Here is a 21,042-nt window from a genome sequence, read left to right as displayed (position 1 = left end):
CTGTTATAGAATACCCCTGGTCTCGGCAGCTGCCTAAACATCTTTTGAGAATCACACACGGGCGTCCTATACTAATGCCTAACGCTGTCTAACCACCCAGATTCTCTAACCGGCATCTATGTCTCTTGTGCTGGTTAGAGAATCATGTTGCCGCTGAGCTAATCGCGACAAGGGAATCACGCTGCCGAGATCAGCTCAGTGGCAACTGCAGTAGCAACAAACCCCTGACTCCTCCCCCCATGAAGTCAGGCAGCAAGAGGGATGCCCACTACCTCCTACCACTCCCCCCCAAAGCATTGCCCCACCCCCAAAGCATCCTCCGGCTGGAGGAATACCCAATTTCTCCTGCTGGAACCCCCTGAGACCCACAGCAAAAGGAGTGATTAATTCCTCCTGCCAGAAACCCCCCCCCCCCCACACACACACACACACCCAACCAAAATAGGCAGGAGGGATGCTTAAGCTTCCCCAGGTGCCTCTCTGCACCCGTGACAGATGCCTACATTGTAGGCGGCCTGCCTCTGGTTGGGGTTTTTTTTAGAAAACGTGCATCCCGATTGGCTGGTTATATCGCGGTAGGATGCCCAACACCACCTACAGTTGAGATACCATTTATAGAATATGCCCCTTAGTGCTCACTAGGGAAGTTCTGATGGCTCTACTGGCTGACCTTTTCAATGCTTCTCTAGAATCAGGAGTAGTACTGGAGGACTGGAGAAGGGTGGATGTGGTCCCTCTCTACCATTGTGAAAATAAGGAAGAAGTAGGGAACTACAGACTAGTAAGTCTGACTTCTGTAGTAAGTAAATTAATGGAAACGCTTTTAATACAGGGTGTCAGACCTGGAAGCCAATACACAGGAATAACTAGCCAATATTCCGTGTCTCAAAGAGGACTTGTGTGGGGATAAAATAGAGGAAACGACCCAAAAAATTAAGAGACATGAAGATTCCATGGTCACCTTATTTTCCTCAAAATCTTCCAAACCTCAAACATCTAAGAGGTTTTATACTCCAAGATGTTCCTCTTATTACACAAAGAGAAGGTTTACTCATCCATCTTCTTTCTTTAGAGTATCATCACAAAGAAGTCACAGACAAAAGAGGATTTAAAAAATCTCAACCCCAAACTCATCAGAAGTCCCAGCAATCAGTTTGACTCCATACTAGGGAACGTAGCTAGTGTGTCTCTCCTTCTCCCTCACAAATAGTGAGCAGGGCTATACCATTTTATTCCAGAGAAAACCTCCACATCTTCCTCCAATAAAGTCAATTTTCAACTCCCAGCAGAAGACCCTCCTTCAACGGGAGCTTCAGCCCTTCTGCACCTCAATGCCAAAAAATCAGTTCCTTTGCAGGAGAAAGGCTGAGGATTCTGTTCGAAATACTGCCTCATACCAAAAAAGACTGGAGGTCTCCATCCAGTTCTAGACCTCCATGCTCTCAACATATATTTTGCAAATGAGAAATTCTGAAATCCTAATACCCCTTTTAGAACATAACAACTAGCTTTGTTCTCAAGACCTCAAAGAAGCCTTCATACACATTCATCCTTCCAGCCCACAGGAAGTATTGTTGCTTTCGAGTGGAACACATCTCTATCGGTAAAAAGTGCTCCCATTTAGACTGGCTTCAGCAACCAGAGTGTTAATGAAATGCTTGGTAATAGTGTCTGCCGCCACCCTCCAGTCTTTTGGCTTTCAAGTCTTCCTTTATCTAGATCAGGGCTGCCCAGGGTTTTCAGGATATCTACAATGAATATGCATGAGAGAGATTTGCCTGCACTGCCTTCTCGGTATGCAAATCTCTCTCATAGTACTATGCTTGGGTTCCAACTGCCGAAATCTCTACCTGAAAACCTGGCCTGCCAGTAGATTTTGAGGACCGGACTTGGGCAGCCCTGATCTAGATGACTGGTTGATCAAAGTCCCTACACCTCAGACAGCTCAGCTGACCATGGATTCCAATATACATCTTCTAGAAATTCTCAGATTTGTAGTCAATTACAACAAATCTCACTTACAACCCACTCAAACTATAGAATTTATTGGGGCTCTCATGGACACGACTCAAACTCGTGCCTTTCTACCTCAACAGGCTTGACACTCTAATACAAATCTGTCAAAAAGTCTTCAGTTTTCAACACATCTTCTGGGCCATGTGGCATCCACAGTTCACATGACTCCATTCACCATCTACATCTCAGGGAACCTCAATGGTCTCTCTTGACCCAATGGCCTCAAACCTCCAGAACACTTTCCCAAAAGATCCAGACCTTCATTAGTTTCTTCAGTGGTGGCTGTTACTGACCAGTCTTTCCAGAGGCCTTCTATTCCACACTCCACCACTCATCTGGATGGCCTTCATACTTAAGGCACCTAGAGTTCTCATGAACAAGCTTATCACATCAATCTCCTTGAACTTCAGGCAATCCAAAATTCTCTGCACAGTCAAATAGTACTCATTTGAATGGACAACCAAGTAGCCATGTACCATGTGAACAAACAAAGAGGCACAGGATCTCACCCATTTGGCCAGGAAGTGATCCAAATTTGGTCCTTGGTAACACCTTGCAACATATTCCTCAAAGCAGTTTATCTAGCAGGGAAACAGAATACCTTAGTGGTCAGGTTGAATAGTATCCTTCAACCTCACAAGTGGTCACGCAGTTCAACTGTTTTATGTCAAACTTGTCTTTAAGCCCGTTACATTAACAGGTGCTAGAATAGAGGTGCCTGTCTGTCTTTCTTTCTGTTTCTCTGTCTCCTTAGCTGCTGTCTGTCTGTCTTTCTTTCTTTCTGTCTCTCTCCTTGGCCGCTTTCTGTCTGTCTTTCTTTCTGTCTCTCTCTCTCTCTCTCTCTCTTTCCTTGGCTGCTGGCTGGTTGTCTGTCTTTTTTTCTTTGTCTCTCTCTCTCTTTGGCCGCTGGCTGTCTGTTTCTCTGGCCCCCTATCTATCTGTAATTCATTCTGTCTGTGTCTCTCCCTGGCCCTCTGTCTGTCTGTCTTTATTTTTTTTCTTGCTCCTTGGCTGCTGGCTGTCCGTCTGTCTGTCTGTCTGTCTGACCGACCCCTTGTCTGTCTGTCTTTCTGTCTCTCTGCCTCTCTCCCTGGCCCCCCTGACTATCTCTCTCTGGCCTCCCGAACAAGCTATGATTGCTACCTGCCCCTCAGCACACCCCTCCCCCCAAAGCAGCCCCTTTTCTCTCTCCCTCTCCCTCTCCACTTCCCTGTGCAGCAGTAGCAGCTGGACACCTCGCAGCACCTCGGACACCCTCCTGCCATTGCTCTTGCCACCACTCAAACTGCCGCATGCACCGCAAGTTGCCATGTGCTGCAAATCGAACATGGCCAAAGAGTCACAAATCACGCTGTCAGGGATCACGCCGTTGTAAGTGTGCATGTGCGCTTAGGGTTTTATTATAGAGGATATTCATGGACTGGGGGACTCCACAGGTGGATCTCTGTGTCTTCCCACAATCACAAGCTCCCACTTTTCTGTTTCTAAACCTACACACCCAATTGTCTGGATTCAGATGCTTTTCTTCTCGACTGGCACGGCAACTTCCTTTATGCCTTCCCTCCATTCCTCTACTTGGGAAAACGCTACTCAAACTTCGCCAAGACCAAGCCACTATGATACTCATAGCACCTTGGTGCCCACGTCAACCATGGTTCCCTCTCCTCCTATCATGCTATAAATCTTTCCAGTATGGCTCCTCTGTGAGCACTAGAATAGATTTGAGAAACCTATTTTAATATGTTAACAAACAGCCTATTATTCCACATCAATGGCTATCAGATATAAAGTAAAGCACTGGCAGTAATGTTACTATATGTTTAAATAGTACCACTGTATATACATGTGGCTGCTTTAACACATAAGTTACCTGAAGAGTAGAAAAAAAAACACCCCAATTGGCTCATTCAATCTGCACAGTTCTTCCAGTCTACCCTGCAAAGATATATCCCAGCTGCCATTAAGTCTGACATCGTATAGGATATCACGTCTCATCTGAGTTAGTTTTATTGTCTTATTCTTTGGTTCTCTACTATTTTGTGTAGGTGAGCTATAAGATCCCAGTTCTAATCTCAGCACCTTGTTCCTTCCTCCTGCTCAGACCTACTGCTAATCTTTGAGAATTCCATTGGCTCTCATTTTTGAGAATTCCTAATGTAATCCAATATCCAAACAAATAATGTATAAATTTAGATACTCTTGGTTTGCCACAAGCTACAAATGCATATATAATTTATTTTTCAATTGTGCCTGGCACAGTAGTTAGAGCTACAGCCTCAGCACCCTGAGGTTTTGGGTTCAAATCCCATACTGTTCCTTGTGACCTGGGCAAGTCACGAATAACCCATTGCCCAGGTGCATTAGATAAGAGTATGAGATCACCAGGATAGATAGGGGAAAATGCTGGAGTACCTGAATGTAGGCTATAAGTGGTATATAAATAAGAAAGTAAAATAAGAAATAAATATTATCTAAAGTGTTTTGTAATCTAATAAGGGATGTATACAATGGAATAAAGAAAAGGTTTATTACAGGCTATGAAACTAACTAGCTAAATAAATGTTACTTGTCCTTCTCCAAAGGAAATTCTGGCAAAACTATATTTCCAAACCTGTGTTGGAATTCAGCCATGGCATAAAGATTAACAGCCCAACTTTTGTGGAAAAATGCAGTAGATCTTTAATGCCATTGCTTAGAAAATATTTGCGCCATCCTTATACACTCTCAATTATCTTTTAATCTATCCGATATCACATGTAATCCGGTCCCGTACAATAGCAGCTACCATGCCATAGGATATCAGATTACCCTCTTGAGCAACATAGCTCTGAAAGGGTTACTTCCTCATATCTCCAATAGGCACTTTTCTTTCTATCTAATATAATAAAACGCTAGGCCGCGCATGCGCACTTCCTATGTGTGCACCGGTTTTTCGTGAGCTGTAGCGACACATAGGAAGTGCGCATGCGTGGCTTACGGTCTGTCCTGCTCCCTGTTGAAAGACATACACACCTTTCATCTTACCTGCTGTACCCCGGCCGCAGCAGAAGTTCACAGTGCTTCTGCGGCCCCGACAGCAACCGGCCGCTAATTGCCAGCCCCGAAATTTCCCAGAGTCACATTTTCAGCCCTCCTGCCTCTGCCCAGAATAGCCCTGATGTGCAGCCAGCGGAAGCGGTGCTGCAATTGGTCCCTGCCGCCTCTGCCTTCCAAACCCCTCCTCCGGGCGGGTGGAGCGAAGAAGGATGCGGAGCGCAAGCGGTCTCTCTCCCCATCGGCGCACAAGCTGCCGTTGATTGCAGCATGGGGCTCTTGAAGCCCTTTTGAATCGGGCCCACAAGCTGGAAAAGGTTTCCTGTGTTAGGCCGGCTCTAAAAATAGTTCAACCTGTCTTGCCTTCAACAGCTGTCTCCCCTCTCCTGCATAACGGTAGTGTCTGCCCCCTTAACCGTACCCCGCCCCCGGCGCTCTCGGTTCTCCCCCTCTTCCAGGGCGTTTTGCCTCCCCCCTCTGTCACTGCCATTGTTTCCGCACTTTCAGGGCCATTCGGTGAACGGACACATCAGAGGGGGCGGGGCAGGCAGGGTACTGGAAGACCGTCAGCGTTTGAGGGGCCCGCCTTTATTTTTTCTTTTTCAGGTGAGCAGCAGCAGACTTGGGAGATGTTGAAAAAAGGGTTGACTTAAGGTTTCCACATTTGTGAAGACAAAAAAAAGGGACACGACCCTGCCCCCAGCCTCTCACACACTGAGCCATATGCAGGGAGAAGGACTACTACTAGACAGGGGGAGCAGAGAAGGGGTGCTGCTGGACAGGTGGGAGAGACAGAAAGAAAGACAGACAGACGGGGCCAGTGAGAGAGACAGAAAGAAAGAAAGGGGGCACGGAGAGAGAAAGAAAGAAAGACAGACATATAGAAAGAAATGCCTAAGTCTACACATCTATTCTAGCACCCGTTAATGTAACGGGCTAAAAAACTAGTTATTATTATATTTTTCATTTCCTTTCATATATATTTCAATAAATATTTCTTACTTATCAGTTTTTTGTATATAAATAATTTACTTAACTTAACTTTCAGCCATTGCTAGCCATGGCTGAGGGGTTTTCTAGCAATGGCTGAAAGTTAAGTAAATTATTTATATACAAAAAACTGATAAGTAAGAAATATTTATTGAAATATATATGAAAGGAAATGAAAAATATAATAATAATAGAAAGAAAAGTGCCTGTAGGAGATATGAGGAAGTAACCCTTTCAGAGCTATGTTGCTCAAGAGGATAATCTGATATCCTTTGGCACGGTAGTTGCTATTGTACGGGACTGGATTACATGTGATATCGGATTGCTTAGAAAAGCCATTTCTTTAATATCGTCTTCAAAAGATGGTATTTTGGCACGATAGTGCCCCCCCAGCGCCCTACACAGCATCGGTTATATACAGAGAGAGAAGAAACAGTATGTTCTGGTGAGCTACCAACTCCCCTTCCTCTAGGACCCAATGTTCTTTGGAGGCCTTGGCTTCTGAGGCCACTTAACTTACCTAACTGCCTTGGCAGTCTGCTGGACAAACTTCTAATTCCTTACAGCATCTATGTTAAATGTAATTGTCTAATCTTCCCCAGAACCCACAGGACTCTGTTGATGCAACTGACACTGACCCTAGTAGAAAAAACGTCAAACTTTTCCTTCTTGTTTCCCTCTTGCATCACACTACTCTGTGCAAATGCCTAGTCATGGAGCCATCACCAGTCTTAAGGTAGATATAAAGAGACAATGTTCTGAAATGGTAAAGCTAAAAATATATTGAACTATTTTACCGAACCCTGTTATAATATGTCACATTACCCTCGCCATGAAAAAGAACTGCAACTTTAGTATTAGACTTAATTCAACTGGAAGACTTTGTCTTCAAGTCATAAACTACTGCATTTGTTACCAGTAATGTCAGCCTACCACAAAATTAATGCAAGGCTGTTTTTCCGATGGAGCAGGGAGTAGACTTACATGTATCAAGAAGAGCTGCATCTCCATTTCTGCAATTCTGCGGCCAAGACATTGGCGAATCCCAAAGCCAAAGCCCAGTTTTTTGAAGTGGTTGTTCTCCTTTTCCAGCCATCTCTCTGGGCGGTATTTCTCAGGCTTGGCAAAGATACTTGGATCTCGAGCCATTGCGTACAATCCAACCTGAACAAGTGTCTGAAGAGGCAGAAAAATGAACAATAAGGTAAGCGATTACCTTACCAATAAGGTAAGTTGATTACCAATGTTGAGCAAAGAATGGTATACAGATGTAATCTGTACAAAGACAGTTACTAGGGGGGGAAAAATACTTTTGCTGCTTACTACTTCCATTGCATGCCTTTTAGTCTGTGATAAATGACCCAAGAAAGTGATTTGCATGCAAAACCTCTCTATTTATAAAACATATTTTGCTGGCACTATTCGTATTTATATTCACAGCTGATTCTTACCCCTGATGGGATGAAGTAGTTTCGGAGCACTGTGTCCTGTCTGGTATATCTTTGAACACTCACAGCCACTGGATGAAGTCTTAGACAAGTGATGACAAGAAATAAGACTTTATATTATATTCTATTTGTATCACAGAGAATGATAGATGTTCATTAAAAAAAATAATTAGATACTACTGCATATTACAATAGAAGCATATTTATTGTTTCTTTTTCATGAGAATTCGTTAATCCCTTAAACATGCTTTTATGTATTTTTAGTGCATTTCTTGAACAGCCGCAATAAAAATTGAAAAAAAAAAAAGAAGGGTCTTACATTTGCATTTTTCTTGGACACGACCACATAGGGGAAGATTTTACAGCAGGACTACCATCTACAAGAACTTCAGAAAAGTACCCATTTTTATGCCTGTTGCATAAAATCCAAATCCAGGATGGTCTAACCTTCCGTGAAAGGACAAGATAGAAACGTATCTGAAATCCCCTCAATTCATCACCACAGTTTACCATCCTACTCCCAGACCAGCTGCACCATACTCATGCGATGCCTTCCAGTCCATCCTGCTCCATCTACTGCAATTAAGTCAAATCATAGCCAAGTATAAGTTTTTAAGTGCCAATCTTTGGCACTGTTATCAGTAGTAATTTCCAAGATGCGAGACAATTAGCTATCTAATATAATAAAATGGTAAGCCGCGCATGCGCACTTCCTAAGTGTGCGCCGGTTTTCCGTGAGCTGTAGCGACACATAGGAAGTGCGCATGCGCAGCTTACGATTCTTTGAAAGACGCGGCGGTGGCTACTCTCACGATCCCCGCCTGTGTCGGACTTCCGACGCAGGCGGGGATCATGAGAGGAGCCACCGCCGCGTCTTTCAACTAAAAAAAAACCAAAAAACAAGGTGGATGTCGGCCCGATGGCTGGAGTTCACCGCTGAGTCCGGTGAGGAGTGCTTCCCTCAACAGGAACCGTCGGGTCTAATTCAAATACTCCCGGCAGGTCGGGAGGGGGGCGGAGCAGGCTCGCACGCCTGGCGGGGACCGGACAGGAACTAGACTCCCTGCAGGAGCCAGCCTGATGGCTGGAGATCACCGGACTGGACAGGGGGAGCAGGTAAGGGGGTGCTGCAGTACAGGAGGAAGAGGTGATTCTGGACAGGGGGGGAGGTAACAGGAAGGGAGGCCTACTGCTGGATAGGGGAAGCAGGGAAGAGGTGCTGCTAGATGGGGGGGGGGAGGTAAAAGGAAGGGAGAAGGGCTCCTGCAAAGGAGAAGAGCTACTGCTGGATATGGGGAGCTGGAAATGGGGTGATGCTGAACAGGGGGAGATAAAAGGAGAAGGGCTACTGCTATATAGGGGGAGCAGGGAATGGGTGGGGGTGCTGCTGGACAGGGAGGAGGTAAAAGTAAGGGAGAAGGGCTGCTAGCACCCGTTAATGTAACGGGCTAAACAACTAGTTAGTTTATAATCATGCCTCTGCTCTACCCCGGCTTGTTTTTTTTAGGTGCATTAGAGGTTTGTGTGGATCCATGCTAACATTTAGGCCAAAAATTTGGTAACCGGCGCCTAATGTTAGGCACCTATTTCGGAGGCGCCCATCTAGATAGGCGCCTATCTAAACCGAGTAACAAGCTCAATTAAGCTTTTTTAACCAGCAATAATTGAAACTTAGGCGCCTATCAAGAAAGAGCAATTCTGCAACAAGGCGCCTCTAAAAAGTTAGGCGGCCTTCAAAAAAATAGGCGCTCTGCACGTTAGGCGTGGGCGTGGCTACACGTTAAGCGCCTTGTTGCAGAATCGCTGCTCTTAAGCGTGCTTAAGCGCTCAGCCAGGCGCCTAACCTATAGTTGTGCCTAGAGCTGGCCTATTTCTCGGGCGCCTCCAAAATAGGTGCCGCTCAGCGTGACTCAGTAAACAGCACCCAATTTTGGTTCATAGACAACGACGCGAAAGACAAAAGCGCGCGCCGCCGCGCCGCTCTAAATTACAGTTTTTAGGGGCTCCGACGGGGGGTTTTGTTGGGGAAACCCCCCCAGTTTACTTAATAGACATCGCGCCGGCGTTATGGGGGGTTTGGGGGGTTGTAACCCTCCACATTTTACCGTAAACTGAACTTTTTCCCTAAAAACAGGGAAAAAGTGAAGTTTTCAGTAAAATGTGGGGGGTTACAACCCCCCACACCCCCCCACAACGCCCCCACAACGCGGCGTGATGTCTATTAAGTAAAGTGGGGGGGTTCCCCCCACGCCCCCCCCCCCCATTGGAGCGCTAAAAACAGTAATTTAGAGCGGCGTGGCGGCGCGCACTGCGCTCAATTGTCTGGGCGCGCCTTTGTCCCGGCGTGCTTTTGACCTGACACCCCCAATTTTACTTGAATTGCGCTGAACAGTGCCTAATTAGGTGCCTAACTTTTGGGCGCTTCTTATAGAATTTGCCCTTTAATGCATGGTAAAACCTGTGCTCGCCTACTCATTTTGTGCCTGGGGCAATGGAGGGTTATGTGACTTGGCAAGAGTCACAAGGAGCTGCAGTGGGACTTGTTCTCAATCAGGTTTCAGGTTTATTTAAAAATTTGATATACCGCCTTATTAAAATTCAAAGCGGTTTTACATAATATATAAAAACAAAGAGTAGAAAGGCATACGTTAAAAACAAATTATAATTATTAAAATAATAATAATAATAACAGCTTATATACCGCAATATCGTTAAGTTCTATGCGGTTTACAAAAGATTAAGCAAAGGTACAAATTGACTGACTTCAAGAGGGGAAGAAGAAAGAGAAGTAATTAGACAGGAAATTCATTGTTGAGGAGAAAAGTGATCAAAAGGACAGTAGGTCGCTATTGAGAGGAAAGAGATAAGTGGATCAGTTGTCAAGATGTTTTAGGAACAGGTTTCCTAAATTCCTCATAAGTAGAGGGCGAAAGTAATTGTTCTAGGTCTTTACCCCATGATGCTGCTTGGTGTGAGAGACAGTCAAACACATAGACGAACTTTAACTTACCGAAACAAAATGAAAAAGGGTAGAAATACATTTGTGTAATGAAAAAGAGAGGGAGAAGGATCAAAACAAAAGGGAGGGAACAAAAAATAAATAATCTAGCACTTTGTAGAAAAGATTAAGATGAATAAGAAAAGCAAGGAGCGAAGTTCCATTACAGTCCTTAAAAGGACTATTATACTCCAAATGCGTCTTTAAAAAGAAAGGCCTTTCAAGCTACTTTTAAATTTATCAAGTGATGAACTTTCTCTTATATAATTTGGTGCTGAGTTCCAGACCATAGGGGCCGTAACAGCAAAGATATTAGTACGCATGGTGCCAATGTGTCTTAAAGAGGGAATGGATAACAGGTTTTGATAAGAAGAACGTAATGTGCGATGGGGGGTGTGGGGGATTAATAACCTGTTGATGAAATCAGGTAGACCGGAAGCTATGATTTTATGTATCAGTAACATTAGGCTACTCCACCATGAAATGATGTTTTATTTAAATAGATGTACTAAACGGTGCCATCATATTAGCATATGTTAACCCTTTTAACACACAATATTAGCAAATAGGTTCCCAAGTCGGTCTTGGAGTACTCCCTTGCCAATCAGGTTTTCAGGATATCCACAATGAATATGCATGAACTTGATTTGCATGCCCTGCCTCCATTCTACACAAATCTGTGTCGTTCATATTCATTGTGGATATCCTGACTGGCAAGGGACCGACTTTGGAACTGCTGGCCTAGCACACTATTAAATCTAGCCTTAAATCATCTACATCCAGCTTGTGGAAAAGAAGCACATTCAGGGTAAGCAAACCTGTTTTATAGTGCTGGAAAATCTCCCCCCCCCCCCCTTTTACAAAGGTGCGCTAAGCTTTTTAGCGCACGTTAAACGCTAATGCGTGCATGTTATCCTATGGACACGTTAGTGGTTAGCGCATGTGTTGATTTAGCGTGCACTATATCCGCGCTAAAACGCTTAGCGTGCCTTTGTAAAAGAGGGCCTCAATTACCACACACAAGCTAAAGCTATGAAATTATACACGTGGTTTTATTTTCATTAGTTAAGGGGAAGAGGGGGGTGAAAATGTTTGTTGTTGAAATATTTGTATATTTAAAGTGCTTTTGTTTGATTCGTTTATGTTTAAATTCACTGTATTGCACTGTTAATAATTGAAAACTAATAAAGATTTACAAAAAAAAAAGAAATGCTCACATGACTTCAAAACTCTGAGGAGCTGAAACAGATTTTCAAAGGCCCTGTTTACCTCAGAGATTCTTTAACAGCAGCTTTGACCAGGGGAACTGATTTTAGCATCTTGCCTACGTCTCCTTGATTTGCCTCTTTTGATGCAATTACCTCTTCCCGGATTTTGCTCTGCAGCTCTGGACGACGAGCAAGTTCGTACATGGTCCAGAGAAGAGTTATGGAAGTCTGTAAAAAGAACATAAATGCTACGCTGGAAGGCTGGATTAATTACATTACATCTTTCTTTTATAGGATAGAGCCAGAGCTTTTTCAAGGGCTCTCAGGACACTTTATTTTGATATCCTGCTTCACTTAGGGCTGTTTATTTCTGCTAAGTGAGGCGGGATATCAAAATAAAGTGTCTTGAGAACCCTCAAAAAAGCCAAGTTTAGCGGCAAAACGGGTCCCCGTCGGGCTTGTCTGCACACTTTAAGATAAGTGATGTTTTGCTGTGTATAAAAAGATAAAGTAAAAAATAATTAACTTATGATACAGTAGAAATTGGTTCACACAAATAAGGAGGTGGAGGTAATTTGGTCAGTGATGGAAATCATAAACCTTGAATTGGATTGAATTACAGTCAAACCTCGGTTTGCGAGTAACCCGGCTTGCGAGTGTTTTGCAAGACGATCAAAACATTCTCGCAAAACTTGTCTCGCAAACCGAGTGTTGACTCAATTTGTGAGCACCCACCCCGAGAACCAGCATCGCCCCCCCCTCCCCCTCACTCGAATCAGCCCCCCCCCCAATGAGAACAGGTACCCCCCCCCCCCCCCGTCTGGCACCGGCACGCAGCCCACAGGACGTGCCGGTGCCACTTGAAGATCTTCTTCCTGCCTCTGCCGGCTTTGAGCATGCATCTGCACATGCTCAAGCCCTTCTAATTCTCCCTCTCGCCTATGGCTCTCGAGGACCGGAACTGCCTACCCCTGCTCTAGACTACCATCTTCCAGAGCAGGGCTGCCCAAGTCCGGTCCTCAAGATCTACTGGCAGGCCAGGTTTTCAGGATATCCACAATGAACATGCATGAGAGAGATTTGCATACCAAGAAGGCAAATTTCTCTCATGCATATTCATTGTGGATTTCCTGAAAACCTGGCCTGCCAGTAGATCTCGAGGACCGGACTTGGACAGCTCTGATCCAGAGCGTATCAAATGCTAATTTTGAAAAGTGAGTTTTAAGATTAGTTATAAACATTTTATAAGATTATTCGGAGTGTAACGCCAGAGGAAGGGCGTTCCACAATGACAGGGACAAAAAAGAAAAGGCATTCTGACATGCGGACGCCCAGCAAGCTTGAATGTTTAAAAACCTAAGATGTGCATGTTGGGTCAGACCAAAGATCCATCAAGCCCAGCATCCTGTCTCCAATAAAGTACTCCTAGGCCTGCAAGCCCCACCCAGATTTCAAAACATGCCCTCTACAACTTGATGTTCAAAGTTCATTTCTGCATATCCTTACCGTATCCACACCTCCAGTCATTAATTCAGTCACACTGGCTTTTAAGTCTTCTAGTGGCAACTTGGCTTGCAGTAAGAGGCTGGATAGGATACCAGTATATTCTGTAGTTGTCTTGCGGTTCAGTCTCAGATCCCTGTAGATATTTTGTATGCATTTGTCCGCTAGAAAGAAAGGTAAAAACAATTCATAGACCTGTTTTGGGAGGAAGGGAAGAAAGGAATGGAAGAGAGCTACTACCAACTAAACATTGTTCTATTATTGAAATCTGTAATGGAAGAAATATCCCCAAGACTAGCAGCAGAGAAATGACTTAACCAGTTTTTATGTTTCTGTATTGGTTTTCCGTTGTTTGGGAAAGGTACAGGCTGACGCCAGAAAATGAAGTCTTCCGTGTGTTTAAAATTCAAATACAGGCCGTTCATTCACATTTGTGACACCCCGAAGATGCTCATACTCTCACTACATATCTAGAATGTGGCACGTCATCCCCCCCCCTTCCATCAGATCACTAGACAGTCTTTGGAACTTCAGAAAAGCCGTGAAAACCTTCCTCTTTACAAACCCAGCTCCTTGAAGACCCACTTCTACACCCCGGACGGATGGAATCCCAAAGACACCACCTAATATACCAAACGGAATCTCGCTAAAATAAATTCTCCTTAATCCCCCCTAACATAAACCAGGCCTCCTCCTGGCTCCCCCCCAACAAGATCAATCCCCCCCTCAAATACCCCTCCAACCTGAGCCAGGCCCCTACTGAACCTCCATCAAGATCAATCCTCCTCCCAACCCCCTCCTAACATGAATCAGCTACCCTCTCCAACCATCCCAAGAGATAACCCCTCCTACTCCCCAGCAAGTCCCTCCTCCTAGTGGTCTAGGGCAGTGTTTCTCAACTCAGTCCTAAAGTACCCCCTTGCCAGTCAGGTTTTCAGGATATCCACATTGAATTTGCACAAACTTGATTTGCATACACTGTCTCCATTATATGCAAATGTCTTTCATGCATATTCATTGTGGATATCTTGAAAACCTGACTGGCAAGGGGGTACTCCAGGACTGAATTGAGAAACATTGGTCTAGGGCAAGGATTCTCAAATCCAGACTTCAAGATCTGCCACCCAGTCTGATTTTCAGGATTTTCATAATGAATATGTATGAGATCTATTTGCATGCAATGGGAGCAGTGAACACAAATATGTAGATCTCATACATATTTATTGTGGAAATCCTGAAAACCACACTGGTTAACATAAGAATAGCCTTACAGAGTCAGACTAATGGCCCATTTAGTTCAATATCCTTTTTTCATGGAGGCCAATCCAAGTCACAAGTACCTATCAAAAATCCAAATAGTAGCAGCATTCTAGAGCTGAGATTGTGATGTCATAATGCCTTATTCCACCAATTCCTAATAGCCAACCTCATCAGCGATGTCACAATGGCTTGACTGTCCTATAATAAACTCACATAAGAACATAGGAATAGCCTTAGAGTCAGACTAATGGCCCATTTAGCTCGGAATCCCATCTTCAAGGAGGCCAATCCAAATCACAAGTACCTGGTAAAATCCCAAATAGTAGCAGCAGTCTATGGTTTCTCCCATGTCTGTCTCAACACCAGCCTATGGACTTTTCCTCCAGAAACTTGTCCAAATCTTTTTTTTAAAACCAGCTACATTAACCGCTCTTACCATATCCTCTGGCAACGTATTCCAGAGCTTAACTGATTGAAAAATTATTCCCTCCTGGGATAGGTACGTGGGATCTCTTAGAAAGAGCAGAAGAGATCATGGTTGCTTTGGATGGGCAGATTGGATGTGCCATTTGGCCTTTATCTGTCACCGTGTTTCTATGTTTCTTTTCTAATAATTCCTAGCATCTTGTTTGCTTTCTTGGTTACTACCGCACATTGGGCAGAAGGTTTCAGCGTATTGTCCACTCTGGAGAACTACATTTGAAAACCCCATGGTCTAAGGGAAAGACTGGGCAGGAGTGAACTAAATCAGTCGTACCTATTCCAGCTACAGCTGCAGAATGATAACCATAACCTCTAGTGGCAGTCTCACAGTACTACCACTAGAGGGTCAATCTTCCATATAAGGGTAATTTTCAATTGTTTCTGTAATTTGCCCTGATATGGAGGGTTGAAACCATGAGATGGTTCTCATACCATGAGGCTACACCTAGAGGACCTGACTGCCATTTTGTACCTGGACCCAGCATGAGCATGAAACATGAAACATGAAAACATGATGGCAGATAAAAGCCAAATGGCCCATCCAGTCTGCCCAGTCGAATAGTGAGGGTGAGAGGCACCAGGGGCATTGATGCCCCCCCTTGCCCTCTTCTCTGTCCCCCAGCTCCATCCCCACCCCTCCCTGCTACATGCGCTCCCCTTCCCTTCCCCGTACCTGTTTAGTTTCCCCAGCGCGAGCAGTATCTCTAACTTGCTGCCCGCGCTGGGTTCTCCTTCTGACATCACTTCCTAGTCGCAGGACCCGGAAGTGATGTCAGAGGGGAGCACTAAGGCTGGCGCGAGGAGAAGGTTAGAGCTGCCGGTAGTGCCCTGAAGAGCTTGAGGTACAGTGTGTGTGTGTGTGGGGGGGGGAGGAATTGAAGGTGTGCGTGGCAGTGGGGAAGGAGTGGAATAGGCAGAGATGAGGAGAGGTGCTGGCACTCCTACCAAGACAGCACCTGGGGGTGGTCCGCACCCTCTTCGCCCCCTCACTATGCCACTTAGTCTACCTATCCACAGCATCTACTATCTCCACCTCTGCATAAGTGATCCCACGGCCTGACCCATGCATTCTTGAATTCAGACACAGTCTTTGTCTCCATCACCTCTACCAGGAGATGGATCTCACGTGCCTATCTCAGGCTTTCTTGAAATCAGACAGTCTCTGTCTCTACCACGTCTTCTGGGATAGTAAACAAGAGAGACTACCAGGAGACAATTCCAGGAGACTATACCAGGAGACTATTCCATTCATCTACCATACTTTCTCTAAAAAACAAAAGTGTTTCCTTAGATTACACCTGCACCTCTTAACTTCATCCCATGCCCTCTCACACTGGCGTTTCCTTTCAACTGAAAGAGAATGGCCTCATGCCTCTTTAAGCCACATACTGTAGGTATTTAAACATCTCTGTCATATCTCCCTCTCCTGTCTTTCCTCCAAAGTAAAGATATTGAAATCTTTATGTCTGACCCTATATACCTTATGACGAAGACAACCAAACATTTTAGTTGCATGCCCAATGTACAGCACTGCGTGTGCCTCATAGTGTTATAAAAATAATAAATTGTTGTTGTTGTTTAGCTGTCTTCCTCTGGACCGACTCCATCCTGTTTATATTTTTTTCAAGGTGCTAACCAGTTGTCCTAACTTTACATGCTAAAGTTAACCAGGCCCTGGTCTGAATATCAGCCAGTGCCCAGTTAACTTCCTGGTGACCACTGAGCTTTGGATATTCTATGCCCCAGTGTTGAATGGCTCAGATGACACTTACCACCGTGGGCTAAATATTGAGTAATTAGTTTTTAGGAAACCAAACTTTTCCATCACAAATATGTACTGCCAAATATTAAAGTGATATTTAACAAATTGTAGTTCTTGGGATATGCCTGGCTCTGTAAGAACTTTAAAGCTAGTAGTAGAATATAAGAAATAAATGTAATATAATATTGTGATATTTAATTTCTTTTAATGAAGCTTCTTTATTTGTCAATTTCTTTCTCAATGTTTGAAAAACTTAATAAATATAAAAGAAAAAAAGATTATGTTCCGAATCTCTCACCTTGTGAAAAGATCACATCCCATGCCTCTGTGTGGTCTCTCCAGACCTTTGCATTGATCCTACGTAGAAGTCCCGGAGAGACGTAGATCATTATTTTGGTACAATGGAACATAGTGGTAATAGCATTGATGAATTTCTGCGAGTCCTGATCAATATTATCCTTCAGGAGTCCCAATCGCTCACCATACAGCACATTACAAATCGCTGTAAGATGCAGAAAATCAACCAGATAGAAAAAGGAATATATTTTACAATTATTTTTTTTATAAACATCCATTGTAATCATCATTAATCTGCTTTCTATTCATAAAACAACTGGTAAATAGCTATAAAAAAAAACACCCAGAAGACCAGTTTGGGAATTAAATAGAATATGTTTATACATTTAAAATGCATTTTAATCTGCTATTGGAAGTGTATTCTCTTTGCTCCATTCTAAGGGTTCCTTTTACTAAGGTGGGCTAGCGGTTTTAGCGCGCGCTAACCCGTGCTACATGAAAAATACAAAGCTCTATGGAGGCATTAGCGTGTAGTGTGCGTGGCAATGTAGCACATGTTACGCGCGCGCTAAAACTGCTAGCGCACCTTCGTAAAAAGAGCCCTAAGTGAACTTGGCTCATTGTAATCTTTCTCGGAAGAACCACCCTTTTTAGCATAGAGGTATTTTGTGATGAGAGCAAATTCATTAGAAAAGGAGGTGCTACTCGGAATGGTCAGTGATAAAAGGAAGCAGGGGAGATCAAAGACCCGTATTGGGTTTTTATTATATGCATTAATAAACATTTAATGTTTCACCAAGAACATCGACTCGACAGTTTTTGTCTTTGGTTTTCGATTATATTATAAGTCACTTTCTCGAATCGGTCCCCAGATGAAATCTCCTGTCTTGTTCTCGTTATATTGTCCTTGGTAGCGGTATTTGAAGTACAGTATATCCTGGTGAAAGCGCTCACTATGTTCCCATGTTCTCCTTGAATGTCTCAAGATGAGCATCAAGGATATGGACTTTGAGAGACATCCCTACAACCCATTTTACTGCAATTCTTCACCAGATTCTCAACCAACTCAATATAGTTTTCAGCCTTATATTTTCCTCAAACCACTGCAACAAAGTTGTTTCTAGTTAGCTTCTTGGGAAATTCCTTGCCCTCCAGGATCTTCTATATCTGTGGTCCGATAAAGACACCAGCTTTGACCTATTCCTCAGACAGTTTAGGGAAGATGTCTTGCAGGTTCTTGAAAGTTGCTGATTCCTTATCTAGAGCTCTGACAAATTGTTTCATTAAGCACAATTTGATGTGCAGTGGTGGTATCAGCACCTTCCGGGGTTCCACCAGTGGTTCCCATTTGAGGTTGTTTCTCCCCATAGAAAACTTGGTTTTCTGTGGCCAATATCACCTTTGGTAGTGCGCTTTTGTGTCCCTGCTGTCCCAAAGGCAAAGATAGCAAGGAAACATGGTAAAACTTCCTTGGAGACCCTTTAGGAGTGCCACCATTTTGAAGTCTCTGATGACTTCACAGCCATATTCACCATACTTCAAGGCACCTAGTAAGATCTTGATGCTGTTGTAATCCTCTTTGAGTAAGCCAGTGGAAGAGAAGGGCTTTTGTTATTATGGAATAGCATGGCTTTGATGCTCCTGGATGAGCTATCAATAAAGAGATGCCATTCTTTCAAGTTACAGGTAATTCCATTTGCCTCAAACAGACTGGTCACATTGTGGCAGAAGCAGAGCCCATCTAGATGGATAAAGAAGATGGAAAAAGCTTTGTGATGCTTCCTCTGATCTGTGACTTATACACTTTCATCCAAGTTCCACTGCTTAAGCCTAGACATCAAAAGCTTGGCATTGAACTTGGAGAGACCAAGATTTCTAATCAATTTGTTGAGTTCTTTTTGGTTTGGATGGTATGGGTTTCTTTCATAAGCTGCACCACCAATATTGTAAACTGGATCTACAATGTCTCCCTCTCTCTTTGACAATGCTTTCTTCTGAAGACAGCTGCTCTCTTTCTTGGGAATGGCTAAAGGGAGCTCAGGGAAATGTGGTACCAGGTTGATGAATGAAGGAAAGTCTGGATATGTGATTGCAGATGCATGCTTGCTAGTTTGACATTTGGAAGGGTCGACCATGCATAAGTAGCAGTTGCTTGAGAGGTCAGTGGGTTCCCGCCAAATGCTTGGAATAGCAAGAAAGAGGGCATGGAGAGAGAAAGAAAGAAGGGGGCAGGATGAAAGAAAGAAATGGGGCACGGAGAGAGAGAAAGACAGACATAGAGAAAGAAAGGGTGCATGGAGAGAGAGAGAGAGAGAAAGAAAGAAAGAAGGGGCAGGATGAAACAAAGAAAAAGTTGGGGGAGGGAATGAGGTCTGGAGGAGAGGAAGCATACAGGAGGCTGAAAGAAGGGAAGAAATATTGGATGCACAGTCAGAAGAATAAAGTGCAACTGACTGATGAAATTACCAAACAAAGGTAGGAAAAATGATTTTATTTTCAATTTAGTGATCAAAATGTGTCTGTTTTGAGAATTTATATATGCTGTCTATATTTTGCACTAAGCAAACTAAACCACAATAGCGGTTTTTAGCACAGGGAGCCTATAAGCATCGAGAGCATCGTGGGGCATTCAGCGCAGCTCCCTGCGCTAAAAACCACTATCGCGGTTTAGTAAAAAGAGAGGGGGTATATTTTTGTATAGTTGTTACTGAGGTGACATTGCATAAAGTCATCTGCCTTTACCTTTGAAAACCCGCGGAATATAAATAATAATTAACATTTTCTCTGCGTACAGTGTGCTTTGTGTTTTTAAAATTTTATTGTTGGTAGATTATTTTGACTTGGCCACAAAGATAAGGGGGAGGGAGGGAGGGGAGTTGTTGAAAGACATCTAATAATCCTTGCAGGCTTGACTGTGCAGGGAATTATTTTTGTAAAATCATGTTTTGTTATGTGACTGGCATTATTTATACTTTAATTTCTATGAATCAATAGAATGAAAATGATATAAAATTACTTGCTTGTTTTTGTGTGCGTGCGCTGAAGGAAAGTGGAGAGAGATTGGGCTGAGGACGCTGAAGGGAAATGGGGAAGAGAGAGTGGGGAGAAGACGCTGATTTATAAATTGACAATTATACAGAATATTGTTTCTTTTTATACTTTAATATAAACAATTCAAGGCTTGTGTGGATGGAATCAGGTGGTTTGCAGGGATGGGGACCGAGCTTACAGGGATTAGTCCAATAAAATGGTATTTCTCATTATTTGTTTTATTTTTATTTGTTAATTTGTAAAGTGGTGATTGTTATGTATCAGTTTTTTCAAATTTACATCTACTGTCTTTATATTTTGCACTGTATTAGAGGACATGTGTTATTGTTTTTGTGGTGTTGCATTGTATCCAGGGTCTGGTTTCTTGGCGGTTCAGTTTAACTTTTGTCTACATATTTCTATTTTTAGTTTGTGATTATTCCATATTGGGCGAGGGTGTATCTCTGTTCTGTGTGTATGAAAAGAACATAGTTTTCAGTTGGCATTGACTACAGGATCAATTGACTGTGTGGGATCTGGCTTGTTTAGTTTTACAATGTATGTGTTGGTGTTCTGGTGCTCCCTGCAGTATTTAAGATGCTGCCTTTTCCTAGGAACACTCTTGTGGTGCGATATGTGGATTGTTACTAAAAATCATACTTTTCATATAGATGGGGGGGGGGTCAAAAAATGATGGGCCCCAGGTGTCACATATGCTAGGTACGCCACTGACATGATTATACCTGTGTGATCTGAAAATCAGCATTGCTGCAGTATTTTGTAATAACTGAAGTTGGATTGCTTTGATAACCTAGCATATAAAAATTACAATATGAAATGTAAAAAATAAGTGTGGCGATGAGGTGTGTGGTTTAATGCAATACACATGTAGGTGTGTTTAGGGGAGGGATTTCAATGGAGTGTGAGTGGAATTGCAGGTTGGGATACAATCTATGTGTATGTGGAAGAAACGACTTTTCTTGGGTTGTTTTACATGCTATATTTTGACTAAAT

At 43.4% G+C, this 21,042-nt stretch overlaps 1 protein-coding gene across 1 annotated transcript in view; it reads right to left on the bottom strand.

The window, feature by feature from the left end:
• Positions 1-21,042, bottom strand: part of LOC117348607 (cholesterol side-chain cleavage enzyme, mitochondrial) — a 41,120-nt gene that overhangs the window by 3,790 nt on the left and 16,288 nt on the right. The window contains exons 4-8 of the mRNA XM_033920921.1: positions 17,000-17,203; positions 13,200-13,360; positions 11,755-11,921; positions 7,491-7,569; positions 7,024-7,215 (exon numbers count right to left, since the gene is read on the bottom strand). Of these exons, the coding sequence (XP_033776812.1) occupies positions 7,024-7,215; positions 7,491-7,569; positions 11,755-11,921; positions 13,200-13,360; positions 17,000-17,203 (803 nt within the window). The remainder of the gene's footprint in view (positions 1-7,023; positions 7,216-7,490; positions 7,570-11,754; positions 11,922-13,199; positions 13,361-16,999; positions 17,204-21,042) is intronic.

This window comes from Geotrypetes seraphini, chromosome 14 (genome assembly GCF_902459505.1).
Source record: "Geotrypetes seraphini chromosome 14, aGeoSer1.1, whole genome shotgun sequence".
Taxonomy (NCBI): Eukaryota; Metazoa; Chordata; class Amphibia; order Gymnophiona; family Dermophiidae; genus Geotrypetes; species Geotrypetes seraphini.
Note: the sequence above shows the minus strand (reverse complement) of the source record. Positions and strands in the feature narration are given on the sequence as shown.